The sequence below is a fragment of the Trachurus japonicus genome, chromosome 4 (genome assembly GCF_045865225.1).
Source record: "Trachurus japonicus isolate A0001 chromosome 4, Traja_1.0".
Lineage (NCBI taxonomy): Eukaryota > Metazoa > Chordata > Actinopteri > Carangiformes > Carangidae > Trachurus > Trachurus japonicus.
Genome location: NC_140910.1, coordinates 16,754,781 through 16,782,627, shown reverse-complemented (window position 1 = coordinate 16,782,627; position 27,847 = coordinate 16,754,781). Strand labels below are relative to the sequence as shown.

The 27,847-nt window shown below is 43.4% G+C and overlaps 2 protein-coding genes across 2 annotated transcripts in view; one reads left to right on the top strand and one right to left on the bottom strand.

Moving 5' to 3' along the window:
* The first annotated feature begins 529 nt into the window (after window positions 1–529).
* LOC146988740 (cortexin-1-like) lies at window positions 530–1,255 on the top strand. The gene has a single exon (XM_085774387.1). The coding sequence runs from the start codon at window positions 740–742 to the stop codon at window positions 1,118–1,120; it is 381 nt and encodes a 126-aa protein (XP_085630513.1). The 5' UTR covers window positions 530–739; the 3' UTR covers window positions 1,121–1,255.
* A 2,208-nt stretch (window positions 1,256–3,463) lies between these two features.
* fbn3 (fibrillin 3) overlaps window positions 3,464–27,847 on the bottom strand; it is a 61,981-nt gene continuing 37,597 nt past the window's right edge. The window contains exons 10-65 of the mRNA XM_085774388.1: window positions 25,840–25,992; window positions 24,541–24,771; window positions 24,244–24,387; window positions 23,862–23,981; window positions 23,574–23,699; window positions 23,345–23,467; window positions 22,513–22,788; window positions 22,347–22,400; window positions 22,143–22,268; window positions 21,891–22,016; window positions 21,473–21,592; window positions 20,320–20,457; window positions 19,890–19,940; window positions 19,585–19,710; window positions 19,251–19,475; window positions 18,850–18,975; window positions 18,628–18,756; window positions 18,363–18,488; window positions 17,927–18,052; window positions 17,697–17,819; window positions 17,423–17,548; window positions 17,063–17,188; window positions 16,621–16,743; window positions 16,327–16,449; window positions 16,116–16,241; window positions 15,879–16,001; window positions 15,425–15,547; window positions 14,776–14,937; window positions 14,478–14,546; window positions 14,218–14,343; window positions 13,961–14,086; window positions 13,685–13,834; window positions 13,503–13,574; window positions 13,273–13,398; window positions 12,347–12,472; window positions 11,635–11,760; window positions 11,424–11,540; window positions 10,888–11,016; window positions 10,666–10,785; window positions 10,304–10,426; window positions 10,020–10,172; window positions 9,852–9,917; window positions 9,623–9,748; window positions 9,085–9,204; window positions 8,858–8,980; window positions 8,577–8,708; window positions 8,316–8,441; window positions 7,927–8,133; window positions 7,585–7,710; window positions 7,315–7,437; window positions 6,977–7,093; window positions 6,720–6,848; window positions 6,431–6,550; window positions 6,028–6,259; window positions 5,463–5,625; window positions 3,464–5,336 (exon numbers count right to left, since the gene is read on the bottom strand). Of these exons, the coding sequence (XP_085630514.1) occupies window positions 4,959–5,336; window positions 5,463–5,625; window positions 6,028–6,259; window positions 6,431–6,550; window positions 6,720–6,848; window positions 6,977–7,093; window positions 7,315–7,437; window positions 7,585–7,710; window positions 7,927–8,133; window positions 8,316–8,441; window positions 8,577–8,708; window positions 8,858–8,980; window positions 9,085–9,204; window positions 9,623–9,748; window positions 9,852–9,917; window positions 10,020–10,172; window positions 10,304–10,426; window positions 10,666–10,785; window positions 10,888–11,016; window positions 11,424–11,540; window positions 11,635–11,760; window positions 12,347–12,472; window positions 13,273–13,398; window positions 13,503–13,574; window positions 13,685–13,834; window positions 13,961–14,086; window positions 14,218–14,343; window positions 14,478–14,546; window positions 14,776–14,937; window positions 15,425–15,547; window positions 15,879–16,001; window positions 16,116–16,241; window positions 16,327–16,449; window positions 16,621–16,743; window positions 17,063–17,188; window positions 17,423–17,548; window positions 17,697–17,819; window positions 17,927–18,052; window positions 18,363–18,488; window positions 18,628–18,756; window positions 18,850–18,975; window positions 19,251–19,475; window positions 19,585–19,710; window positions 19,890–19,940; window positions 20,320–20,457; window positions 21,473–21,592; window positions 21,891–22,016; window positions 22,143–22,268; window positions 22,347–22,400; window positions 22,513–22,788; window positions 23,345–23,467; window positions 23,574–23,699; window positions 23,862–23,981; window positions 24,244–24,387; window positions 24,541–24,771; window positions 25,840–25,992 (7,652 nt within the window). The 3' untranslated portion in view covers window positions 3,464–4,958. The remainder of the gene's footprint in view (window positions 5,337–5,462; window positions 5,626–6,027; window positions 6,260–6,430; window positions 6,551–6,719; window positions 6,849–6,976; window positions 7,094–7,314; window positions 7,438–7,584; window positions 7,711–7,926; window positions 8,134–8,315; window positions 8,442–8,576; window positions 8,709–8,857; window positions 8,981–9,084; window positions 9,205–9,622; window positions 9,749–9,851; window positions 9,918–10,019; window positions 10,173–10,303; window positions 10,427–10,665; window positions 10,786–10,887; window positions 11,017–11,423; window positions 11,541–11,634; window positions 11,761–12,346; window positions 12,473–13,272; window positions 13,399–13,502; window positions 13,575–13,684; window positions 13,835–13,960; window positions 14,087–14,217; window positions 14,344–14,477; window positions 14,547–14,775; window positions 14,938–15,424; window positions 15,548–15,878; window positions 16,002–16,115; window positions 16,242–16,326; window positions 16,450–16,620; window positions 16,744–17,062; window positions 17,189–17,422; window positions 17,549–17,696; window positions 17,820–17,926; window positions 18,053–18,362; window positions 18,489–18,627; window positions 18,757–18,849; window positions 18,976–19,250; window positions 19,476–19,584; window positions 19,711–19,889; window positions 19,941–20,319; window positions 20,458–21,472; window positions 21,593–21,890; window positions 22,017–22,142; window positions 22,269–22,346; window positions 22,401–22,512; window positions 22,789–23,344; window positions 23,468–23,573; window positions 23,700–23,861; window positions 23,982–24,243; window positions 24,388–24,540; window positions 24,772–25,839; window positions 25,993–27,847) is intronic.

The following is a 27,847-nucleotide window of genomic DNA, read 5'->3' as shown; positions in this document are numbered from 1 at the left end:
CGTGCTGACGGAAAAAAAAAATCAAGAACTTTGCATTTTACAGGCAGCGCCAGCAAAGGTGATGCACTGTTTTCACATTCAGGGCCATTGATCCACTAACCTCCTGATCTAATTAGCCACACACAAACATCCGCACATGTGCGAACGCAGACAAACACCTGGTGTTGCTGGCCTCTGCAGATGCTTCAGAGTCTGTTGTTTGTAGCACTTGTCTGGCTCACATTCAGTTACACAACACCCCAGACACACACTTAAACAGCTTCACACAACTGGGTGTCAGCAGTCCATCTGCACAACATTAACACCCATAGAGAACTGACCTTGACTGTGATCAGACACGTGTGTTTGCATTATCAAGAGGCAGACTCACATCCTGTCTGCTCTGATTGAGAGTGAGAATGAGATCTGATGTGGCAGAGTGGCCCTGATAAATACTAAAAAAAAAAGAATAATAATTGAGAAGTGCCTGTGTGTGTATGCATGTGTGTCTGCCACATTGTCAGACCAGATTAGGGCCAGGTCTGTCTGGGCCATGTCACTCTGACTGACCTAGATTTGACAAAATAAACTGACCACCAGAGGGAAATCCTGCTGTCTGCGGTTGTCCAACTTGCTAACTACCTGCTAACTTAGGCTACCTACAGAGCCTATAATATAAACCTGTTAAACTGCCTTTTTATTTAGCCTCAAAATCAAACTCCCTGTCTCCAGTTGGGCCTCTGTGTCTGTGCTGCGCCTCATGAACACCTTCCCTTCCTTCTCTTCACCTCCTCCCAACACACCAACCATCCAGTCAGTGTGTAAGCCCTGCCTTCGGGCCCCGTGGAGGATGAACGATGTGCCCACACTTGACTACGAGTTGCTGCTGTCCCCGGCCAGCTCCTCCCTGCCCGGCAGTCCTGGCGGTGGCAGCAGCAGCCCCCCTCTGGCTTTGGTTGGGGTGGACAATGAGCAGCGCACGGCCTTGGCCTTCGTAGGCCTCCTCATGCTATTTCTGGTCTTCCTGCTGGTCAGGTGCTTCAGGATCCTGCTGGACCCCTACAGCCGCATGCCTGCATCATCCTGGACTGACCACAAGGAGGGGCTGGAGAGGGGCCAGTTTGATTATGCACTGGTGTAGGGTGATGTGTCAACAGGGTGTGGACGAGGGAATATTTCTTTGTGCACAGGCAGAATCTTTTGCAGCTGTAGCCTAATTTAGAAGCGGAGATGGACAGTAACAATGCATAGTATTCTCTCAGAGGAAGGTTTGCCTGATTTATACGGCTGTGTGTTGGTGTAAATATATAGTAGAACAAGTCTGGTTGATCAGGAGCCACACCCTGCAAGCCAAACACTCACCCAAAGTTGGATGTTTGACCATAAAGAAAACAGAAATAACGAGCTGCACAGCTGCCTTAACCTGAACTAATGTACAAGGCTAACATGCCGCCACATCACAACCTCACTTTAGGGCTAGGTTTTTTCCAAATCTCACCGCTTTGTCAGATCACAACATAGTTTAGAACCTCAAAGCCACATTTCTGATGGATGACTCTCAACACGTAGGACACAGGCAGAACCTGAAACGAAGGAGTTTACACTTAAGCAGATGCCCCTTTAATGAACCAAGGTCCATTACAAAGCATCCTTGTGTTGAGTGCTGATCACGTAGCACAAGTCCTCACATTTGTTTTCATTTGGGACACTGATCCTCAGTGCAGCACTGCAGTTCCAGATGCTTTTTAAGGCCAGTGCAGGTAGTTTATATGTCTCCATGAAATCTTACGTGTATCTGTCTGTAAACATTTTGTGTGTTACTGTGTCTTTAACTGAGAAGCCATATTGAAACTGTATAATCTCTTATTACTGCAAGTAGAAATTGTCCTTTGCTTTAGTCAGCCTGCCAAGTGTGGTGATGAAGCAAACAGCAACCTTTAGGCAAAAAGAAGCTTTATTTTTCTATTCTTGACTCGAGTTTGGGAGTCTCCTTTTTGCTATCTTTCTGTCCTTTTCCTCTTTACTGTATCGATTAGATAGACTGTGGACTTTTGAGGTAGTGATGCAGCCACATCCTAGAGGGAAGCGAAGCAGGTAGCTTTGCTTTTTTGTGTTTTGTAATTACATATTTTTCTGACTATCTGCTTTGTTTTTGATACACTGCAATGAATCAGTGAAAATAAAAAGATTTTCTTCTTCAATTACTTCTTCTCTTATTTCCTCTGAGAGCCACTTACTTGTTATCATGTGTCACGTTTGTAAGCCACAAACACTGAAAGGGAAGAAAAACTCCAGCAGACAAGACTTAAAAATATAACCCACAATACTTTATTGCCATTTATGTCACTGGACAAAAAGTTTACAATATGATATGAATCACTCTAATTTTACAGACTGCCATTTGATGTTCTGCGAATCTTTGGTTTTTGTCTTGCACAAAGATGATCACTTAGGATATTAAAAGATAATCCATAACAACTGATTGATTTATTGATCCTCAACAATCAGATGCGGTGTGACTGGGTGATTGTCATTTCAGCATTCAGTTAGACTTCAGTAATAAACAGGTGCCAGGCTTGTGCTGAACATCAGAACTACCGAAACATCAGGCTCCTTGTTCTCTGAGTTACAAAGCAAATGATATTTCAATGCGAGCAGATGACGACAGTATTGTTTCAAGTTTGACTCTGAAGCTGAGATACAGTAAGCAGATGCAACACACTGCCTTTTTTTTTTTTTTTTTTTTTTTTAACATAGTGGCAAATAAAAGAAAAATTACAAACTGACAATAAAGATACAAAGTATACACAGGCTCCCAGGTTAGAAAAATGGTTATGTGTTATAAACGATGCCTAGGCTGTGGGTCAGTGCATTAACCTTGACTGTTAAGAGAAAAATATTATCGTTTAGCACCGTAGTCCTATCTGGACATGGTTCTGTTTTGAATTAATCCACATTGCATTGTATAGACAGTGTAAGCTTGGATGATAATAGACAATGCTGATGATCTCAAAGTCTGATGTGTGTTTTCATTCCTTCCTCTCCTGATTTTACTGGTGACAGTGGTTTTAAATGATGCAGTCAGTGATGGACAAATTAGATGCTGCATTTACTTGTTATTTTTTTCTTCAACAAAACAAAGTCAACAGCACTAAAGGCCTTCAGTCTTGGGTTTACTGTGAGTATTTGTTTTGGCAGCCCTTTGATGTTTAAAACAAAAACAAAAATCTACATTTCACTTAAAAATATACAATTTAATTTTCAAGAAGCAAGTTTGATAATATTGGTTTTTCAGCACCGAGACAATACAAAAGACAGACAAACACAACAATTAAACCTAGCAACAAAAAAAGGTCACTTTTTGCAATTCAGATTCAAGACTGCACTTTCTTTGTACAGCGCATGAGATGGTATTATCTAGCACCTTTTTTCTCTTTGAGAAAAAAAAAATCATGAGAAATGAAAGATGACCTGACAGATAATGTTTTTATTTTTCGTGAGGTTTCGTGTTCACCTGTGCGTGCACGTACACTGTAAAGCACTACCTTTAGTTACAGCTTAGGTAATGTTAACATGTCATGTACCTTTGAGACTGTTAGTGTATATTCAGTTGTGTGTCTCTTTGTGTTGCAGACCAGGCTCAGACCTCAGACATCGAGCTCATGGTTAAGGTCAAAGAAGTCAGATAAAGTCAGCTTATTGTCAAGTTCAGCCTCCCAACACCAGCTCTGTTGTCCTGAAGCATTTCTGTTCAGGTGTTTGTAGTAAAAAAAAAAGCAGAACCAGGAGATGCTCCAAGCCTCTGACGGTCGACAAGGGGAAAGAGACTTTGGACTATTTGAAAGATCTGGCTATCAGGTCCAGAATCAGTGCACCTGAAGTCTTGATCCCTTACAGGATAAATACAAACGTGACCTGATCTATCTTCTTTTAAGTCTACAAGCTACTAACTGGTGTATTCCCTGCTCACGATGGATGCTGAGGGACACTAGCACCCTCTTTAGTTTTAAAGTCGGCATCACAGCATGGTGTCCAGTACTGAGGTAACCAAACATGACAGCACACACACGCAAACACGCTGATCCCTGCTTGCCGGCGCCCGCGGGCAGGACGAAAGTCGGTCACACCAGAGCAGGACAAAAGCTTGCTTTTTTTTTCTCATTTGAAAAATTGGTTGGCATCCAGCTATATAACAGACCGCTATGGACGTAAGAACCTGAAATGCTGTGTAAATGTTGCAGTCCTTCGTGTTAACATTTTTCAAACAGCACAAATACATTAAATGACACACTACAATACTGAGAGGGGCAGACTTGACAAACCTTGTTCCCCAGTGTTGCTGATTTTAAAATTTTTTTTATAGCAAGATCACAGAGAGGTGACAGAGTCCTTGGACCACCGTGACGGCACCTGACCCCTGATCTCTAGCCTTAATATGACATCTTTATAATACACAGTGATTTAAATACCACCATAAATGCTGTGTTAAGATAATTCTGGCCACTCTCAGCACTTACGTTCTGATAACAACTTGTTTGTCTACCAAAGTGCTTCATGGACTTGTGGGCCATTTCGTCTGCTATTTCGTCTGTATAAGGTGCTGCGGTCCAAGCACATAGACACCTCTCTGCCATCTCCTCCACTGGATCTCTCAGTGGAGAACGAGTGCTAGGTCGGGCAGGAGTGGAGGGGGCGCAAGAAGAAGTGTAGTCAGGGTTTAAAAAAAAAAAAAACAGAAACAAAAACACAAAAAACAAAGACACAAAACATGAACATATAATAACATGAACAGTAACAAAGTGGTGGTAGAGTTGGGCTGATTGACTCAGTCTTTCAAAGCCCTTGATCGATGACCCCCTGCTGGTGGGGATGCTCCTGCAGGGGGCAGCTGGGTGGAGGAGTTGTTGGATAAAAGGGCACGTTAAAACTCAAAGGCTTTAAGAATCAGTCCAGGGTAGGATTATGAGAACACTCTGAGCTCAGTGCAGGTGGATGTGGAGCTTGATGCGCAGAGCATCTCCTATTTCCCCTTGTAGGTAGTCAGTGTCATGCTGCTGCTCCATCTGGTGTAGTCTCCGGGGCCCGAACAACGGCAGGCTGGCGATCTCCACACGGTAGGATCCCGCAGAAGGCGGCCTCTTGCCGAGTCGTAGCACGCTCTTTCCGTCGCGGCGTTCCAGCAGGCGGAAGTGTTCATTAGCATTGCCGTGGGTGATGACGTAGCGTACGTGGTGCTCAAGGGGCTGCAGGGCGGGCAGGAGCTCTAGTAGAGGCTCCTTGTTGAGCAGTGACGCCAGAGAGATGTTCATGGGGATGGAGGCCTGGGTGTCAATGCTGGCCATGCTCACTGCTGGCTCCTAATGAGAGGACAAGGCCACAGGAGTTCAGGGAATTGTTACGCAAAAGAGAATCAGAGCTGACCCAGAACCTGACATTTACTGCAACAAATGAAAGTAACAGAAGTTGTTTGTTTACACACGTACCTTGTTTAGGTCATTTTCATCAGTGTTACGTCTGTGTCGTCCCTTCTTTCCTGGCCCTCCTCCGTTGATCTTACACTCGTAGCAGGCCTCGGGAGACAGACTGTCTTCGTCGTCACCACCCTCAGTAAACTGGCCTGGGAAACCTGAGCCTGTCATACAGTGACTGGATGGAGACAGACACAGAGTAAGAGAGGTCAGTGAGCTGAGTATGAGGAATGAGATTCACATCAAATTCTCATAAATTGTGTGTTTATAATGACAGTTATATGACAGTTTATAAGCCAATTATAACACATTATAACTATATTTATAATGCATTATCGACGTGGACATACTAACAATTACAACATATTATAATACCTGACCTTATAAGTCATGATAAAATGCTTTATAGTGTGTTATGATGAATGTTATAAAGCATTATGAGTGTTTATAACTATAGTTATACAGTGCTATAACTGCATTATAACTCATTATAAGTATGGTTATAATGCGTTATAGAGATAGGCGTCAAATAATGTGTTACCAAAAAAAGTATTGTGGCACCACTATTTTGTTTGCTCACCCCTGCCCAGCTCTGTAGAAACCTCCAGGACAGCCACACAGGTATCCTCCGTCAGTATTGGAGCAGCCGTAGATACAAGGATTTGTGCCTGTGGAGCATTCGTTCACGTCTTGGCAGCCGCCACTGCCCTGCTCAAAGTCAAAGCCAGAGGGACAAACACACTTGAAGCTGCCCAGTGTGTTGTAGCAGGAGGCAGAGCCACACACCGTTCCTGCTTGACACTCGTTTTCATCTGTAGGGAAGAAGAGTACAGACAGACAATAAGTGCTGAGTTGAGTGTTTTTTTTTAATAATTCTGTGAAAATGTATATATCATTTTCCAGAAACACATGGACTTTTAGTCTAAAAATAAGACAACGAAATCCTTTTTTGTTCATAGCTGTCATGACAACGAGTCACTCACCGACACACTGGTTCCACTGGTAGTGCTGCACGTAGCCCTGAGGACAGCCACAGCGGTAACCTCCCAGCATGTTCTGACAGCCGTGCTGACAGCGGTGGTTGCTGCTACATTCATCCACATCTAAGGGTAAAGTTAAATAAAGACTTATTATAATAATTTCTCATTATCCACAGTGACACCTAGTACAGCTCTCAATTTTTTTGTCCCCTACCTCGATTACAAACCCCTCAGCAGAACTCTTTGAACTATATCCGGCTAAATATATATCCGGCATATCAGAACTACTCACCCTCGCACTCGATGCCAGTGTTGTCCAAGGAGAAACCTTTCGAGCATTCGCAGTTGAAGCTGCCAGGCGTGTTGACACAAGAGGCCCGGGTACCACATGCGCTGTTCTGAGCCTGACACTCGTTGTTATCTGGAAAAAGGGACAATGTTTTTTTGTTTATTCTTGTTGTGTTTTTGTTTTTTTGCTCTTCGTCTTCCAAAACCTTTTTTCAGTGCATAGCAACAGTGCCACACTATCATCTCTTGTTGCACACTCACCAATGCAGGCAGTCTGGTGCTGGGTGAAGCCTGGAGGACACTTGCAAGTGAAGCCACCAATGGTGTTGACACAAAGGAACTGGCAGTTATGCTGCTTGGTTGAACACTCATCCAGATCTGGGAGGCAAATAGGAATGAAATCGAATCACATTAGAGAGCTGAAGCCCCAAAGCCATGGAGCTTGAAAGAGGATATTTATCAACTATCATTAAAGAAGTAACAAACAGAATCCACACAACTTGCGTGTTCAAAGCAGCACGATTACTATAATAAACAGATCATCAAATCAAATGGTGTTATTTACCCATGAACAAGTGTTATAAATTAAGTCCATGTACCTTTGCAGGTCTTTCCATCGGGCTGTAAACTGTATCCTCTGGGGCAGGAGCAGAGGTAGCTGCCTTCAGTGTTTTTACACAGGAAGTTACAGGGTTTCGGAGACAGAGCGCACTCATCCATATCTGAAAGACGGACACAAGGAAATTAAAAACACTGGTTTTAAATTTCCACTGCAATATTATCTGTGTCTGTGAAATCAAAAATCTTTTAAACCAAATGACTGAAAACAAGATAGAGAGAGAGAGAGAGGTACAGGTCGGAGCTCATACCAACGCAGGAGGTGGCAGTGAAGTCCGTTTTGTATCCCACGTTACAGTGACAGCGGAAAGATCCAATGGTGTTGATGCACTGACCATTTCTGCACAGCTCTGGGATCACCTGGCACTCGTTGATGTCTGGAAGAACAGAAAGATTTTCGAAATTTAGAGATCATCAGACAGATACTCACACTCAGTGTGTCTGATTACCTCAACTCACTTGGTGTCTCTCATAAATATAATGTAATACTATGTATCTAGTTAGTTAAGCTCCTTATACTATTTTGTTATTTCAAGTACAAAAATGAATGAGTCAAAACACTAGAAATAAAATGTAGGTTTGGTCTTTGTCACCTCTTCCATCGGTGGTGTAGCCGGGTCCAAGTGGGCACATCTTCTTGTACTGGACGGTGCCAGGCAGTGGGCAGAGCTCACACTGTGACCCCCAGCCTCGGCCCGTGTTACAGCAGCACTCAGACTTGGTCACACTGTTCCTGTTGGTGGACGACTGCTGGCACATGGTCTGCAAAACCTCAGTGTAACAGAAGCCCTTTCGGTTGTCTGAAGAAATGGAAAAAGTATTAGTATCTTGAAAATTAAGTCAATTAAGACCAAACAATTTGATCTCCAAAGCAGCAACTCTGTACAGTTATTCAACTGAATTTTAAAGAAGGCACAGTTTCAATTGCGACGTTTTCACCCCCAAAGTCTGACAACATGTTCTCTAGCAGCAGTGATCTTACCGATACATTCGGTTCCAGTGGAGCTCGGCTCAAAGCCATCGTTGCACTCGCAGCGGTAACTTCCCACTGTGTTGACACAGCGCCCGTTCTTACAGATGCCAGGCTTGGCGCGACACTCGTTCAGGTCTGCCGATATACAAAGGAGCAAAGGAAAGAGGGATGAAGAAGCTGAAGAACAAGGAATAATCCAGTAACAGCACAGCAGCTAGTGTGTGAGGACTCATGTGAACCTCACAGATCGGCTGAGACATTTTTACGCACCCATACATCCCTCTCCATCTGGGCGACGCTGCATGCCAGGAGGGCAGATACACATGAAGGTACCGATTAGGTTTTTACAGGTCATGCCCTTGGAGTCACAGTCATCAAGACCCTCCGAGCACTCATCCTGGTCTGGTGGGGGACAATGAGAGATGAACTGTCAGTAAAACTACAGCCAGCCAGTGAAAATGAAAACTCTTGAGAATCCTGTTGAATGTTGTGAGTCACTACAACACAGAAAAGTGGAGTCAAGCAGATAAAAGTGTGCTGTGCCCTCTCACCTCTGCACATGCGTTGGTCGTCTCGCAGCACGTAGCCAGCGGGACACATACACTCATATGAACCGAAGGTGTTGACGCAGCGGAAGGCACAAAGCAAAGGATTCTGGGAGCACTCATTGATATCTGAAATCAGGGAGAGAGGAGGAAAGGTGGTTTCATTCCGTTTTATGATGTACAATAAATTGGCGTAAATAGAGTCGAGTGTGTTCACTGTGCAAATCCCTTACCTTCACAAGTCATCATGGGTCCAGGTTCGAATCCCTCCTGGCACTGGCACTCGAAACCTCCCACCACGTTGGTGCAGGTTCCATTGCCACATGGGTTTCCTATGGAGCACTCATCGGTGTCTGGAAGAGACAGGGAGCAGGGTTAGATAGATGGAGGAGGCAATCAAAAGCAATGACACATTTATACCGTACCACAGATTTTAAAAGCAGTCACTAGCAGTTTAAAATGAGATCAGGCTGTAAAACAGGAAAACGATGAACTTGGGCTCTTGGAAAATAACATCAGACTAGGCTGCTTGTATTGATCTTGGCGATAAAGTCTGTGGCACGGCAATAAAACTCCTTGAGATTGTAGTTCATAAAAAGAAGTCCCCTGGCCATTGATTTTTCTCTTTCTGTTCAGCTGCTGGTGTTTCATGCTGAATACTTAAAATACTCAATCCATCATACGTGAATTAAGGATTTACGTTAACTGATATATTATATCAGTTGGTTACAGAGCATTAATTATATAAAATGTCTGCAAAGAGTATCTCACCAATGCAGTTGATTCCGGTGTAATCCAGGTTGTATCCGAAGGGGCATTCACAGCGGTAGGAACCATCTGTGTTGATGCAAATACCATTCTGGCAGATACCTGGGTTATCCAGACACTCATTCATATCTAGGGAGGAAGAGAGAGTTAGCAATTTTTTAAATATAAAAAATACTGTATATAAAATATTTCCTTTAGATTCAAAGTATTCAATCAGATTTGCAGCACTCACCTTTACGCGTATCATCTGTTCCAGGCACGGATCCATGGCCGAAGGGGCACAGAGTGTTAAAAGCGGCTGGAGAAGCATCAAGAAGAAGGTCAACTTTGTTAGTCTACAGTTGTCACAGTGTGCACATGTATGACTTAATAGCAACACGTGTGCGGTTGTGTCACGTACCATCGCTCTCTCGTGGGCACAGCTCACAGGGAAGGCCCCAGCCCTCTCCAGCCATCTTGCTGCAGCAGCACTTGGCTTTGGTGGTGTTGAAGGCTTTGGGGACAGAGCATTTTCCTGCGTCGAATTTGGTGAAACAGAAGCTTTCTCTGGTATCTAACAAAAGAGAAGAAAAAAAAGAAAATCAAGGGATCTGTGGGTTTTTCTTCTTCTGGGAACAGACAGTAGCCTATTTATCCTCCAACGACGTCTGCTGTGCCATAATGTTCATTAACAGCTTGTCTCACCGTAGCAGCGGCGTTTGTTGTCAGAGAGGATGAAGCCCGGCTGGCATGAGCACTGGAAGCTGCCTGGGGTGTTGGTGCAGGTGCCATACTGGCAGATGTTGGTCTCCTCACACTCGTTGATATCTGGGAAAGGAGCAGAAAAGAGGGAGGAGGAGAGGTGAGAAAAGGGGCGATGCTTGCAGTGTACATCTTGAGCGGGTGTGTTTGTGCATGTTGGAGCAGATGGCCTGATCACTAATGGCTCTGACTCCCTGATGTTTAAGTGCAGCTGTTTATCAGGCCTCTGGCTATTTGAACAGGCTGGTTGAGAGTATTTAACTTGTATTTGAGTAACTGTCCCTGTATGCGTGTGTGTGTCTTACCTATACACTGGTCATTTTGGACCTCGTATCCGGGGGGGCAGATGCATCTGAAGGATCCATCCAGATTCTGACATGTTCCTGGAGAACAAGTGCCGGGCAGACTCACACACTCGTTGATATCTGTGAAAAGAGAGAAGTGTAGATCAGAAAATGCATATGTGTGTATGTCAGACAAACAAAGCCTATATTTAAAACCACTTTAATATTCAGTGTATGACTTACCAGCACAGTTCTTCCCATCTGGAGTATTCTCATATCCCTCATGGCAGAAACAGTGGAAGGAACCAAGTCCATTGATACACTGTCCGTTCCTGCACACTTGGCCCTGGAGGGCACTGCACTCATCTATGTCTGGAGGATGATCAACATTAAGATGATTAGGACTCCCAAGGCTCTGATTTCGGATACCCATCAACAACTACATCAACAACAGATTTTTTTTTTACTTGTCCAGAAATTAATGTTTTTCCTGGCATCATCAAAGCTGGCTTGTGTAGTGTAACTGCCGCCAGAGCTTAAATAAATAATTTTAAATGTACTGTGATATATTTCCCTATAAAGCCAAAGAAAAGACACAGTCAGATTTTATGTCTGAATTTGATTTTGTGTCTGTCCAAATGAAATGCTACAAAGAAGGTCAGCACGTCCAGGTTTGCTGGAATTTATCAGTGTAACCTTTAAAACCACTTGTTAAGACTTCCAGCTTTAAAAGGAATAGATGCTCTTGATCTTAAGTAAATACAGTAAATGATCCTTACCCATGCAGTCATTATTGTGTGTGAGCTCAAACCCGGGGAAGCACAGGCAGTTGTAGGATCCTACGGTGTTTTTGCAGGTACCGTTGCCACATGGCTGTCGGTCACACTCATCAATGTCTAAATTAAACACAGAGAATGAAGTTTAAGTCCACAGGGTAACATGAAACAAAGTGTGTTGTGTATTAATATAGTTTTACAGTGTCCTTCTCACCCATGCACATGGTCTGGTCAGCAGTAGACTTAAAACCATTGTGGCAAAGGCAGCGATAACTGCCCTGTGTGTCGATACACTCTCCATGGCTGCACACATTTGGAATCTCCTGGCATTCGTTACGGTCTGAGATGAAAAAAACAAACAAACCAACAAATGTAAAGTAGATAAACATATTTTAAGGACTCAAATGAATAATCATTTATCAATTAAACTGCTGATGATTTCTTTATTCCACTGGTTAGTCTATACAATGTTAAAAAAATGCTGATCAAAGTTTAAAATGAGTTGTTCTGTCTGACAAGCACAACAATGTCTAATTTACAATCACACGAAACTGCAAAGCTGCACTTCTCAGGTATTTATTATTTGAGTAATGACTTAAATAATGATGTGGTTTTCAAAGTTATGAAGGATCTCCTGCCAATTAACTAATAGTTTCACCACTACTTATATTATACACATTAAATTAACCCTATTACATATACAATCAGTTCATAAATCAGAGTTAAGTAAACAGCCATTATGAACTTATATATCTTAGCAGCTTTCCCACTGTTGAGTAAAAGCAAATGCTAATTATTTTCTCTGAAGAGTAGATGACCCTGCCACACTTTCCTCACAAACCCTACACAATCAATCTATCTGTCCTCCTCCTTGGTATCTTAAGATAAGAAACCTCTGTAAGGCCTGTCAGACAGGCTGGACTCACCCAAACAGGCCCCGCTGGGAGACAGTTTGAAGCCTGGCGAGCACTCGCAGCGGTAGCTGCCGGGAATATTGATACAGTTGGCATTACGTTGGCACAGGTTGTCTCCACTATTGCACTCATCAATATCTATGGAGGGAGTGAGATAGAAAGAAACAGAGGGCATCAATCACGGGATCTATAACTGTCTGGTCAGAGCAGGCTGTCAGCTTGTGGACAGCAGGAGAAAAAACACCACAGCACCATTTTGGCTCTGGTACAGTTCAGACAGGTTCTGGATGACTGAAGGTCCTGGCAGGTGTTCCCATTCAGAGCCACCACTACACTTGTCTTTACAAGGGCATAATTCATGTGGGAGGAGGCAGCAGTACCTCTGCTGAGTGGACTGCTTGTAAAAGTGCCTCTTGGCCAGTGAGTGAATGTATTTGTATTTATGTGTGTGTGTGTGTGTGTGTGTGTGTGTGTGTTTGTTTGCCACAAGCAAGTATACACTGTGTAGTATATAAGTGACACATTAGCAAGCAGATATTCCGCAGCAGGGTCAGAAAAGGAGATGTCGTGACTCGTGTAATGGGGTACCATATTCATGGCCTCTGTAAACCAGGATCCCACTGTACTTGTGGGGACCAACAAATTTATGGGGACCAAAATTATTGAAGTTTAAATGTTAAGACTTGAGGCTAGACTTGGAGCAAAAATTAGGTCTAAATTTAGGTAAGGGTCAGGGGCTTAAGTTAATTATGGATTCCCACACTGACATGGTGTGTGTATCTACTGTATGTATTTGTATGTTGAGGGTGACACGGTAAATGGAAAAAACAAAGAGCTCAGTTCACAGTTAGTTAATGTTGCCTTGTTACAGGAGACACAAGGCTCAAAAAGAAAGAGTGAAACAGAGGAGAAGGTCATAGCTGAGGCCTGAGTTTTACCTTCACAAATGAGCAGTATGTTGTTGTAGCTGAAGCCCATGGGACATTCACAGCGGAAGCTCCCGATTTGGTTGATACACACTCCGTTGGCACAGATACCTGGGATCTCCCTACACTCATCAATGTCTGCACAACAGCAACAACAACAAAGGGAGGTTAAAAAATAAATCACAACTTAAATTTTGCACAAGTTGGTTTGAGCGTGAGGATACTCTGCCTAACTTCCTTACCAACTGGCTTGCCCGTGTGGATGTCAATGATGAAGCCAGGAGCCTGGTTTCCACACAGTAACTGATACTCAGCTGCAACAGACAGGATGAAAGAGACCCAGTGAGTGGAGGACTGTTTAACCCATAAAGTAGTGCAGTTGTATGTTGTTGTTGTGAAGTAGCAGTTTCTTTGTGTCACTCACAGGTAGCAGGAGTAGGACAGGCCTCGCATGGCTTATTCCAGGCCTTTCCTACATTGTAGGCACAGCAGCACATCTTTTTGGTCATGTTGAAGGAGAGCTCGTTCTCACATGTGTCGTTGAAATTACGGTAGCACACGCTCTTCCTCATGTCTGTATTACAAGATGGAGAGATTACAGAGTCAGTCAAAAAAATACCTTTAAAGAATATAATTACTTTCTGAGAAATTGCACGACGAGTGAATCTTCTGTTGTCCAAGTGACACCTCTCCTACTCACCCATACAGTTGTTTCCTCCATTGACTTGCATGTATTCAGGTGGACACACACAGGTGTAGTTGCCCAGAGTGTTGTAGCAGGTACCAGGGCCACAGATTCCAATGTGAGTTGTGCACTCATCAATATCTGCACATAACAATATGATGAGAGATAATGAATAACGCTGAATCAAGGAGATGGTGAGAACACATTTTTGTGTCAGTACCATTTGAGTTAGTTAAAGAGTTGTGGAGTGTAACTTGTTTTTCAGTCCTTACCCTCACAGATGCGAGTCTCCTCATTGAGATAGTAGCCTGCTGGACACTCACACTGGAAACTGCCAAAGGTGTTGACACAGTTTCCACCCTGGCAGAGACCTGGCAGCTCCTGGCACTCATCGATATCTAGATAATAACAACAATAACAATACCCATAGATGTGAATGATATACTAATAGTATGGTACAGTGTATGGTAGATTGATCGTACAATTCTGAAATAGAGGCTAAAGTTTTGTGGTATGGTGCTTGGTGGTTTACCTTCCAGGATGACAGTGATGGGGTTGGGTCTGAAGCCCTCTCCTCCTGGACAAAGAGTCTTATACTCCGCTACAGACAAGAAAGGGCAATTACAGCAAGCTGGCATGACTTTCCATTTCATATTGCCCAAAAGAGCATAAAATGTAAAGAGTCAACATAAAAAAGTTATAAATAAAAGTTTCAAAGATCAGAATGTTACGACAATTAGTATAGTATAGTACTGTATTTTAACTGTAACATAAAGATGTGCACATAAATGTTATCAGCAATAAAAGTGTCAAGGTCATGAGGTACATACTGGAGTTGGGGGCGGGGCATAGTTCGCAGGGGTTTCCCCAGGCTCCTCCCAAGGAGCAGCAACAGGATGCTCTGGTCACACCGACTCCAATCTCAGCACTGCAGGAGATTCCTCCATCACCGCGTGGATCAATATCCAGGAAGCAGTTGCCAACACGGGTGTCTGAGAAAGATGCATATTAACTCATACTGTATAAAGACACTTTTATGTAACAAGATGTTGTGAGTCCACAAGTGAAATTAAAAACAGTTTGACCTGCTCCCAATAAATAATTTTAACTCAAGTGTGTTTTCAGATATAAATTTGGGTGCTACTAATTGCATCTCAGCACTATGTTCTCACATTAATAAACATGTACTGATGTTTTGTACTGATTTATTTATTCATATTGGACGGTTAATGGAGTTGTTAATAGTGGTGGCACAGGGATAAAATATTAAATCAGCCAAAATGTACTGAGATTAAATTAACTGGCCTTGTGGTGGCACTTTAGTGTGGCTCTATTGATGCTGAATAATCTTTAAAGACCCAACCTCTTACAGCTGGATTTATGAAAGACTGGTTTATACAATATTCATGACTCATGGAAGACAACATTCTTCATTAAAAGCGTATTATCTGTTAAACTCTTCAGCTCTGTGTGACTCACCCACGCAGCCCACTCCAGTGGGGTTGAGCTCAAAGTCAGCTGGGCAGTTACACTGGTAGCTCCCTGGAGTGTTCACACACAGTCCGTTGATGCAGTTCACAGGGTCCGCACACTCGTTGATGTCTGAGGTATGCAAGCGACACGCACAACTTAACGACAACGCAACCAGATAATGGAAATCTTTCTGCATGTATTAGTTTATATGCTGCTGTAAACACAGAAACCAAAAATACATTATTTATTATCCCACCAAAATGACTCAAAATATTGTTTGTTGACTGGAAAGAGTTGCATAAAGTCTGAGAAATGAAACTGATGACTAAAGTAGATCTGTGGGCTAAGAATGTTGCAGTGTAAAGTGATGCATGAATGAAATTTTATTACTGACAAAGGAACTCGGCCAGGTTCCTGTTGTTTCTCTGCCCTGTGTGATTTTAGAGATACAATTACTTACCAGTGCAGTTTCCTCCGCTGCGGTCCAGTTCGTAACCGTCATCACACACACAGCGGAACATCCCTGGAAGGTTCTGGCACGTTCCAAACACACAGATGTTCTGGAAATTACACTCATCAATGTCTGTGGCAAGGGAGACAGAGAGAGGGGAAAGATTTTTTGTAACAATACCCGAATGAATGAAGACCAGTATTAAAAAAAAGGGAAGAATTAAATGCGATAGAATTAGTGCGGCACCTTGACAGGCTTTGCTGTCTTCTGTAGGCGTGAAGCCCATCTCACACTCGCAGCGGTAGCCACCCGGAGCGTTCAGACACTGGCCGTTCTCACACAGGTTTACATTGTCAGCACACTCATCCATGTCTGAAACAGATCAGATCAATGAGTAACAAAAACTCCCACTGCACCCACAATAGCTGTAATACTTGAAAAGTCCTGACAGCCTCACCAGAGCATGAAAACCCATCTCCATTAAAGCCCTCTTTGCATGTACACCTGTAGGATCCTGGTGTGTTGACACAGTCTGCGTTGGGGTTACAGTTGTGATCCTCTGCTGAGCACTCATCCTGATCTACAGGGAGACAGAAAAAAAAAAGGATTTCGGTCACAAAATCAAATGTTGTTGGCTTTAGCAGACAATTTTGCTCCTTCATTTCCTCTATCAGCCCAGTCTTGCAGAGCAAAACTTCAAATCACCATCAATTCACATCATAACTGAGATGGTAGAAGGATCACTACTCACCTATACACTTGATGCCATCTCCCACCCAGCCGTCTCGACAGCGACACTTAAAGCTTCCAGGAACATTGATGCAGGCAGCGTGCATGTCGCAGTTATGAGCCCCAATCTCACACTCATCAATATCTATAGGGATGTGGAGACAAATGGGCCAATAAACACACTGAACACAAAAAGAATATAATACCTTGGTTTGTTTAAGGACACCACAACTTTGCTTTTCACTAACCGCAGCAGTTTAAATTCTCTTCTGGATCTCTGGATCTGGTATAGTATAAATAAATGATTCATTTCTAAAATGAAGACTTGCAACTACTGTATGCATGGGTGACCTGTCTCAACACTCAGTGTAGATATGGACACACAGAGGCCCAGACCTCCCAGCCACAGCGCAGGCCCTTGTATTCGTATGTGTGCGTGTGTGTGTGTGTATGTGTGTGTGCACCTGTGCAGCCTGTGGATCCCTTCTTGACAAAGTATCCCAGCTGACAGTGGCAGATGAAGGAGCCTTTGGTGTTCTCACAGTCACCGTGGAGACAGATGTTTGGGTTCAAATCACACTCGTTCACATCTGGGGCAGACAGGTAATGGACAGACACAGATAGTAGGTGAATGTTCTAGCCTTGGAGATATGGTGACAGAGAGTGAGACTGACAGAGGAAGTCCCACAGGTATCCAGACAGGCAGAGAAAGATCAGATCAGAGACTGAATGAATACATGCATGTGGCAGGCAGAGTAATAACAACATGAAATGTAAACAGACAAATGTAAAAAGATAAAGAAGGCACATGTCTCTCCTCTCACCAATACAGGTCCTCATATCCATGGAAGCCATGAAGCCATCGTAACAGAGACAGCGATATTCCCCGGGGATGTTGGTACACTGGCCTCCATCACAGATATCAGGTGTCTCCTCACACTCATCAATATCTAATAGAAACAGCAGAAATGCATATCACAATAACATACTGTGGCAGCCCTGTAAATAGGTATCTTTCTTTAAACTATTTATGATTTTTTTCTGCGTGAAAAGGCAACTGGAATACAGATACGCTGTAAGTATTCTGTGTTTTATTACCTGCACAGGTCCTGAGATCAGGCATGAGAGCGTAGCCCTCACTGCAGCTGCACTCGTAGCTGCCCTCGGAGTTGGTGCAGTGGGTCTCACAGCCTCCGTTCATAATGGTACATTCATCAATATCTGCAATTAGAGGTCACAGTGACAGTTTACACTTTCAGGTTTCAGTCTCAGTGAAAAACTTTTGAGAAATTACAAACACAAGTGTCAGTTGTTTTTGCTCCACTCACCGACGCAGCCCTGCCGATCTGGTGTGGCCTGGTAACCCGTGTCACAGGTGCACTGGTAGGTTCCTGGCAGGTTGACACACTGGCCGTTCTTGCACAGGTTGTCACTCAACTGGCATTCGTTCACATCTGAAATGACAAACAAATATAAAGAATTAAACAATGCGTATAATGTATTGTACCTCGGAGGCAGTAATGAAAAATAGCATTCCTCCCTTACTGTAGCAGGGGAATGGGTTTAAATTCATTTATCAAGGCTTAAATCTTGTCCGAGTCATTACTTGAGCCAAAGTGTGAACAGAACAGAACACTGCTTTTTTTTAAGATGTGACAGATGTGCAACATATTTTGGATGTGCAGACAATGATATATAACACCCATGGAGCCTGTGTGTGTGTGAATACACATTTGTGTGTATGCTGTATGATATATGACCAACCTTCACAGGCAGAGCCGTCCGTGCTAAGGGAGTATCCAGTGGGACAGTCACACTCATAACTCCCCTCTGTGTTCACACAGGTTCCTCCACGACACAACAGAGGGTTTCTCTCACACTCATCAATGTCTGTCAGCAGAGGAGGAAAAAAAATAGGAAAAAGCATGTGAGAAGTGAACTGGGCTGTGATTTCACATGGTGGACATGAATTCAAATAGTGTTTCATTTGTGTAGTTTTTTTTTTGCAATGAATGTGCTTCCTGCTCACCCATGCAGTTCTTCATCATCATGAAGCCGCTCTCATAGCCCTCGAAGCACTCGCACTCAAAGCTGCCAGGTGTGTTGACACAGGTACCGTGCCCACACAAGTCGGGGGAGATGCGGCACTCGTCAATGTCTGTAACACAGTGACAGAAATCTCACCACGTGCTCACAAAGTGCAACAGAAATATTTCACAAACAGCTGAATCTATTCAGTCTCTCATCGTACCTGTGCAGTTCCTCTCTTCAGCCGTCAGAGCGAAGCCGCTGTTGCAGCGACACTTGAAGCTGCCGATGGTGTTTCGGCAGGTACCGTGACTGCACAGACCCTGGAACACCTTGCACTCATTCACATCTAAGAGACAGACAATGCTTATTAATCACTCTAATAATTAAAACAACCTTTGCCAGCACCAAATCCACTAAGATTAACTGGTGGTTCAGTTTTGGTGTGACTGTATGGCTTAAGCCACTGATAACCATGATGTAGTCAAAAATAATACTGTCATGTCATACAGTTTACATAAGTATGGTATTTATAGATGCTAAGAGATCCTTTTTTTTTTTTTACAAAAAAAGCAGCATTTATATCTAATGATTTAGCAACAACTGGATGCATCCCTCCTGTACCTTTGTAGAACGCCCTGCCGGTCAAAATGTCTCTGTTGGCGAAGCCAGGCCCTCTGGGGCAGATGGTTTTGTACTCAGGTGTGTCTGCTTTGGGACACTCCTCACAGTCGACACCCCAGGCAGCACCCACTGAACAGCAGCACATGTCCACGCGATATCTCCCTGGCAATGGTTCGCCACACTCATCCTCATGCCACTTCATGTAGCACTGCCCATTACGCATATCTGGAAAAGTTGGTAAGAACATTTAAGAGACTAAGTCACCTCTGTGTTCAGTTTTGACCTCATAATAAAGAGCACTGAGAGCCACCGTGTTGTTGAGCAGTTCTCTTACCCACACATGTGCGTCCAGTACTGTCCAAGGTGAGACCCTCAGCACACTCACAGCGGAAAGAGCCCTGGGTGTTCACACACCGGCTGTTTGTACACACTCCAGGGAACACCTCACACTCATTAATGTCTACAGGGAGAGGGACAATTTCAAGAACCATGATTACGAGGTGAAACACACACACACTACGGTTTCTTTTCCAGAGGAAATCTGTCAGGAGAACATTACTGCACGTATAAAGAACAAAAGCATAAAATTATTTCATGGGTGTTGATGATGGATAGGAAGAGGACTTCTAATGTTCTTACCTTCACAGACAAGGCCCTTCATGCGAGCAAGTCCTCGAGGACAAGCAGTGTCTGGACAGATTGACAAATGTGAAAAAAAAGAAGTTTTATTTGAGCTATTTAATAGTATCATCTTCACAGCATAAAATTATGAAAATGATGTTTTTGCTTTTTTATTGGTGCTCAAGGTTTATTAATGTGTGTTTATTAATCTCTTTAAAGTTAGAATCACAAAGTACCGTACTGTAATTCACTAGCAGCAATAATTTCAGTCTCCCTCTTGAATTGAATTGACTTCCTAAAAATATTTCATTTTTTCCCCATGCTGAATTTAGCTGAAAAACATTGAATGCTGCCTTGGCACAAAACTTTTAATGGGTTGAATTCAAAACATTGGTATCTGCTTCAAGGAACCAATATTTTCTGAGTGCATCTGTGTGAATGAACTGACCGATCTCGCAGGGTTCACATGGGCTGCCCCAAGCAGCTCCCAGTGTGGAGCAGCACTCAGACTTCAGTGTGGCTCCGTTGATGTTGACCTCACAGCGGTTGTCCTGTATTGTCAGCCAGCAAGTGCTCTTCATACTGTCTGTGGAGCCAAAGTAACAGCAAAGACAACTTGATTAAAGGGACTCTGTGGACTTTTCTCAGTGTTTCCCAGAAAACGGTTTTATGGATCCTTGTGGTGTAATGGTGAGTGCATTTCCTTTCACATAAGACACTTGGAAAGGAACTTTTGCTGAATATTTTTCACCACTAGTAGTCGAAATCTTTAACTATGGTAACAAAATACACCACAAAAACAGTCAACATGTCACCTTAATCCTTCTTTATGACCATGAAACGTGTGTCTGTGGCCACAGGCTGAGTCAAGCTCGTGTGCCGTTGCATTTGACCCTATGCTACTGCTTTACCAATGAACTGAAAGAGTGTACGGTCATAACTCTGACACCTTTTTTCCAAAACAACAACAACCAAACACAAAACCACAATTTGCATTCCTTTTCTCTCCCCACGAAGTGATTGGCTCTAAAACATAAAACAGAAATTAAGCAAACCAGAGGAATTTGAAGACCCCTGACAGAGCCAGCTCATGCAATATGCATGAGAGTTTTTGTCATGACTCATTCTCCCTTTCAGTTACAATAACATCTGTATTCTGTATTAGCATGTAGCTTTCTCAGAATGATTTCCCGAAAATAACAAACCTCCAAACAAGTGGAATATTTAACCTCAGCAGAGACTCTTACATTCCACATGTCACTCTGAATCCGTGGCAGATCTCTATGAAGTAAACCAATCTCCATGTGAACCAAGGCCATGCATGCAAGTATTTATCTAATAAATCATCTGTGTTTTTCCCAACATCTGAGGATAATGATGTCTGGATGGCTCCCGAAAACCTGAACCATCCCACTGTTTATTTACAAAAGTGGAGAATCAACCCTTGATTAACATGATAAGATAAAAAAAAGACTCCCACCGATTACTTCCCGTTGACATTCATGTCTTACACTGCAATCATTTTCTGACACAAGCTGTTTCTAGGACCCTGTGGTGTTGCTCTAATTTGAGCCAGGCATTTGGGAGGACGGATGTCTTACCCACGCAGATGGTGTTGGTAGAGTCCAGCTTGCTGCCATGGGTACATTCACAGTTGAAGGACCCGGCCACGTTGCGGCACGCTCCATTGATGCAAGGGCTGGACTCACATTCGTTGATATCTGGAACATGTGCAAGCAAACACCTGAGATCAACGCTTGGAGGCTGATTGAAATGGATCCTCATCACCATTTGGCAGTCATGAAAACAACATTTGTGCCTTCTTTCCATGAGGCACATGTTTATTTGAAACTTAATGCAACACATCTGGTAATAATGTCACCTTCTAATGACCTTGATTGCTTGTAAAATCAGCACGTTTGGATGGGAAGCAGAGCCCACACGCGAGTGTGTTTGCGTGTCAGAGAGAATGGGTGTGTTTGTGTGTGTGTGTGTGTGTGGGTGTGTGTGTGCGCTCACCTTCACATGTCTCTGAGTCAGGTTTGAAGACAAATCCTTTAGGGCAGGAGCAGGTGTAGGAGCCCGGAGTGTTTCTGCAGAGACCGTTGTCACAGAGCAGACGGTTCACCAGACACTCGTTGATGTCTGAAGGGAGAAAAGAGGTCAACATGATGACTGTTTGTTGCAGTGTGTGTGTGTGTGTGTGTGTGTGTGTGTGTGTGTGTCTTTTAAACCAGAATGTGATTAAATCCATAAACACAGTTCACTCACCCTCGCAGTTCTTGCCACTGGTGTCAGACTCGTAGCCGATGTTGCAGATACAGCGGTAGCTTCCCCTCAGGTTCTCACAAATGCCATTTTGGCAAATGTCTGGGTCCAGGGCACACTCGTTGATGTCTTAACAGAAGATGTACATAAATGAATGCTTCTTAACAACACAGTGGAAACATTCACATACATGAGCAGCATACTCACCTCTGCCATCAGCTGTGATACCAATGCCACTGCTGCACACAGCCTGGAACTCAGCTGAATGACAAGAATAAAACACATTTATTTACAAGCTGTTCTATGGTTTTAACAAAAGTAATATATATCAAAGAACTGAAATAAACTATGTTGAGCGAATCAAAGATGTTACCTGAGTTTCTGGATGGGCAGGGATGGCATGGCTCTCCAAAGCCATGTTCAGGATTGGCACAGCAGCACTCAGACTTGGTCACTGCGCCAGGGAATGGACGCGAGCATGTGCCCATCTTAATGGCGCCATAGCAGGTGGTCCTCATGTGTGTGTCCACACACACCCTCCCGTCTACATCAATAGCCAGGCCCGGTGGGCACTCGCAGCGAAACGAGCCCTCGGAGTTGATGCAGCGGCCGTTCATGCAGATACCAGGTGTCTGACACTCATCAATGTCTGATGAAGAGAGGGCAGATTATTGATGCGTCACATGAGAGTTCATGAGGTCAGGAAGATGTCAATAAAAGTCAAAGAATGGTCAATATGAAGGAAGAGACTGAAGGAGAATTACTTAAAGGAGGAAAAATAGGAAAGGAGATGAGGACAATATTTTTCACTGATCCTACAGCTAACTCTCAGCTAACTGAAAAGACACCACAGAAAGGAGGAATCAGGTCATGGGAATATTGGTATGCGTTATATTTGGGATATGCACCTGTGCCGTCTGTGTAATGGTGCGACCGCAATGGAATGACAGCAACGCTTGAAGCTTCCAGACAAAATCTCTCAACAGAGACTCAAGAATTAATCTATCTATCTTCTTCTGCACTCTGCTTAATAGCACATTGGGGATGTTTCAAAAATGTCTAAAACACAACAGTACACAATGGGTCCAAAAAGAGGTCTGAAGGATTTCAGAGAGCACCCGATCTGTCAATGTTTCTTAGAAAATCTGTTTGACCCCTGGCCCAAGTTTTGAGGTCTGTGTTTGTACTATATAAATCATACGTACCGGTGCAGTAGCGTCCGTTAGGTGCTAGCGCAAAGCCAGGCTTGCAGATGCACTTGAAGCTGCCGTCCTCATTGATGCACATGCCGTTGAGACACATGTTGGTTGTGGCACATTCATCGTGGTCTGGAGAAGGCATGAGAGTCAGAATTAGGTCACATTTATTATTATATATATATAACAACGGTGAAGGTTCATGTGAAGTTCGACTTCTTATGTGCTGCTTCCCTACCGATGCAGTTTTTTCCATCAGGAGTGAGCTCAAAGCCAGCATTGCAGATACACTGAAAACTTCCCTCTGTGTTGACACAGCGGCCGTTCCGACACATCACTCCATTCACGATACACTCATCGATATCTGAGGGCAGGAAAGTAAGATTTATTTGCGTGTCTTCAAACACAAATCATATTGAATTGAGTATTGAGGCTTTAGTTGAATGCCTTTGAACTGCTTTAGTAATATTAGAGAAAAATCTTGATAACAGTACAACAGGCTGAAAGACGGACGCAGTTTGCTCACCAATGCAGGCTTGTTTCGTAGGTGTTCCCAGGTAACCCTCATGGCACTTGCAGTGGTACGATCCAGCTGTGTTGACACAGTCTCCATTGATACATGGATTGCTCACACACTCATCCACATCTGGAAAGAAGAAAATCAGGTCAGCAAACACACATGACCCCTCCTGTCTGTGGATTTAAATACTGTACCAAACACAAATTTCAGCAGATTTCTCCAACAAGCATCCACCTACTCTTGTTCCCTACATCGGCAGAAGATGGCAGTGCAGTGCAAACTATAAACTGTGGCACTGTCACACAGCCTCTACATAACTGGCTCAGAGATATATTAGTGTGAACTGAACAACATTACACAGTAAAGAGTGTGCGAGCATATTTCTTACCTATACACTCCCCACGGACATCCTGTCTGTAGCCCATGTTGCATTCACAGCGGTAGCTTGTGGGTGTGGGAATGCAGCGTCCATTGAGACAGAGGTTGGTAAAATGTTTGCATACATCAATGGAGTCGTTCACAGAGACAGTGCCTAGGAACACAAATGCTGGGGTTATCACCAAAACACAGCAGTCAGACAATGATACAGTGCATCAAAAACTGCAGAACCTAAGAGCTTCAAGTTACTTCCGTTCTTGAGATGAACCTTTTTGTCTAATGTCACTTCACAGATTTAAAGACTAACCAATTGAGTGGGTCTTAAGTCCTCCTCCGTTGCCTCCAAAGGTCCCACCGTTCCCTCCAAAGCTTCCTCCACCATTGACACCGATGCCTCCGTTACCATTGCCGTTGGGTACAGGGAACTTGGGACCATAGTTGAAACCGTTGCCATTGCTGGGGAAATGTCCATTGGGGTATCCGTGAGGGAGGCCGTGTCCCTGGGGAACACCCACAATACACAGACGCCTGTACTCGTCTACAAGAGAAACAGAGATCACAGGGAAGAAGTCAGTGTCTGTAGACTGGTGATTATAAGCTCTCAAGTTGTATCATTTAAGTTTGAGCAGTAATTCAGATAGTATAGTATGTGCTCAGTGTTTCCAGGAACTCCTGGAGGATTTCACAAAGGCTGTTGGGCATTGCAGTAAATTTTGATGTTCTCTTATTGAAGTCTGTTACAAAGCTGACTGTCTACTGTTAAGAGTTTTACTGGTTTCAGATATGCTTTGACTGGAGCAATGCCTGACCAAGTAATAAAAGAAGAATGTGTGCACATAATGATCTGCTCTGCTCTCCTTTGGCATGTAATTTACAATAAGTCTATTGTGTGTGTGTGTGTGTTGTTGTTTTTTTTTATGTCTGTATGAACGTTTAATGTACAGTATATGCAGGTGTGTGTTTCTATTTATAGCATGTTTGTTTGTCTGTTTGTTTTGCACAGTCACAATAAATAAAACACACCCAAATTGTAATGGGCCCCGAGAAAGACAGAGAACATTCTGTAACACATCAGTTATGGATCACACTGTCTCACGCAGAGGAAGACTTTTCCCAATTCCAGCTTGAGTGAGGAGATGATGGGTCATTATCTTCACACAAATCTTTTCCATCTTTCCCTGTTTGGTTTGTGCTGATGACATCATGCTCATCAGTCTGAGTGGATGCTCTGGCCTCTCTTGTCATACGCACTCACACAAACTCAAAGCAGCCTCTCTCTAACAATGTCAGTCTTGTGTAGTTCAGTATTACTGTGTCAAATTCATTTGGCTTGAGAACCATTTACGCAGTCATGGCTTTATTTACTGCCCGTGCTTATGCCAAATCACAGACAAGCCGTTGTGGGGGCTGCCAGTTTTTTGTCAGCGGAGGCAAAAGGTGATGGATGTTTTATCCTAATTCTACGCTCATATCCATCTTTTCGTTTGCAACAACACAGATGTTGGTGGGCCTATGTTTGGCTGTCAACAACTGAAACATGGGATAAGCATGTACCTTCTGTCCTAAGTATCTTGCTTTTTTTTGTTTTTTTTGCATTTGTACTCACCAGAACCCCTGACTGGGCACATCTCAGGGATCTGTCCCAAAGCCCAGCAGCGTCCCGTTTCACAACAGCACATCATCTTGGTGTATTGACCGCTCAGCTCTGCAGCACAGCGGCCGTTAGCCAGAGCAGAGAAACAGGTTCCCACACGCTGGTCTGAACAAGAAGGAGACACACGGACATAATGAGTGGACCTGACAAACATCAAATGTGTAAAAGGTGATGATAACTGAAGGCAAAAAAAATAAAAAAAACAGTTTTATGTTTTTTTTTTTAAAGAATCTTTTTTTGTGTATCTTAAATTAGCATCTGTGTTTCGTGTTGCTCCAGGCTGCATGTCCCTTGACAACCGTGTTAGATTTAAAGTGACAGAAAAAACAATGTAATGGAATCACCGTAAAATCATTAAGGGAATAAACCCTGTACTGTGTACAAGTATGAACATATGAATGAGTCTACAGGCCAAATAAAACACTAAATTAAAATTCATTAAAAAAAACAGTGTACATAGAGTCACTACATAAAATTAAACATCATTAAATATAATAACTAAATATGAGAATATTTTAACAAAACTTTTTTCTTTACAATTCTATTCTACGTTTAGACTCCATAGCTTTGATTTTCTACAGTTACCTGAACACAACCTTACAGAGCATCACCACAGACTGAAAATTGTGTTTTTGCTGACTTCCAGTTCATTGCGATATCACCGATGTGTGTATGTGTATGTGTATGTGTATGTGTATGTGTATGTGTATGTGTATGTGTATGTGTATGTGTATGTGTATGTGTGTGTGTATGTGGGCAGCAGATTTAACACTTCTAACCAAAGAGGGCAGTGAAACACAACTTTTCACCCTGGTGTTATGGTACATCGTAAATGCAGGGCATCATGTAACAAAGTGAGTAATGTTTCTGCAGGTCACATTATATTATACATGGGGAAAAGGTTATAGGCAATGGCCCCTCTAAGATCAGCAGTGCAGTACATATGAAGGCTGCCCTGCCCTCTGCATGGTGACTATGGAGGAAGCTTCTTTATGGGTTAGCAGTGGGAAAGGTTGCCTGGGGTCTCCACTAACTGCAGGCAGCTGAAGGGCCTCCAAAAAGGGGGTCTTATTTGTTACAGTTTGCCAGGTCAGGGTCAATGGGGCAGGAGAGGGGCCTGCAGTTCAAAGATCATGAGTGAGGAGTAAATGGAATGGGAGATGGGGGCGGGGGTGTTCTGGAAAATACCAAGGAAAGAAAAAGACAACACTGTGAGTGAGAAAGAGAGAGAGAGAGAGAGAGAGAGAGAGAGAGAGAGAGAGAGAGAGAGAGAGAGAGAGAGAGAGAGAGGATGTACGTGTAGGAGAGTTTTAAGTGAATATACAGAATATAAAGTGGGAGAAAAGGGAAAAGCAGACTGAAAGGAGGTGGGTGGGGGTTGAAGTTGGGGGGTTTGAAGGGAGGAGCACAAGTCGATTAACTCACTAATGAGCCAGCAGTCTGGAATTAATCAGTTCCATGTGGAGCAATTCTTGCCAATTAGATAGAACATGAGGGGCTGCGCTGTGTCTGGGAGCACACAGAGTACAGTACACACACACACACACACACACACACACACACACACACACACACACACACACACACACACACTTGTACTTAAACAGACAGATATGCATTCCACAGGAACACACAATTGTTTGTAGAAATACGCACACAGACACAGACACACGGGTCCACAAATACACATGAACGCAACACCAAAAACATCCCGTAGGAATGACCGAGCTGGAGGCATGATGGAGGAGAAAGGACGGGAGGAAAGAGAAAGGGGGAGTCAGGGCGATGGGGTGGGGTTGGGGGTTTGCTGATGAGGATGATGATGACTTAAATTGGATCCAGACCGTGGTTTGCTCACCAGTATTGCTCCACTACACAAGCATATGCTTTCATTTGGTGAGGTGTTTTTACAGACTGACTGGACGGGTCTTGTGTTTTTTTCAAGCTTCCACCGTGTGAC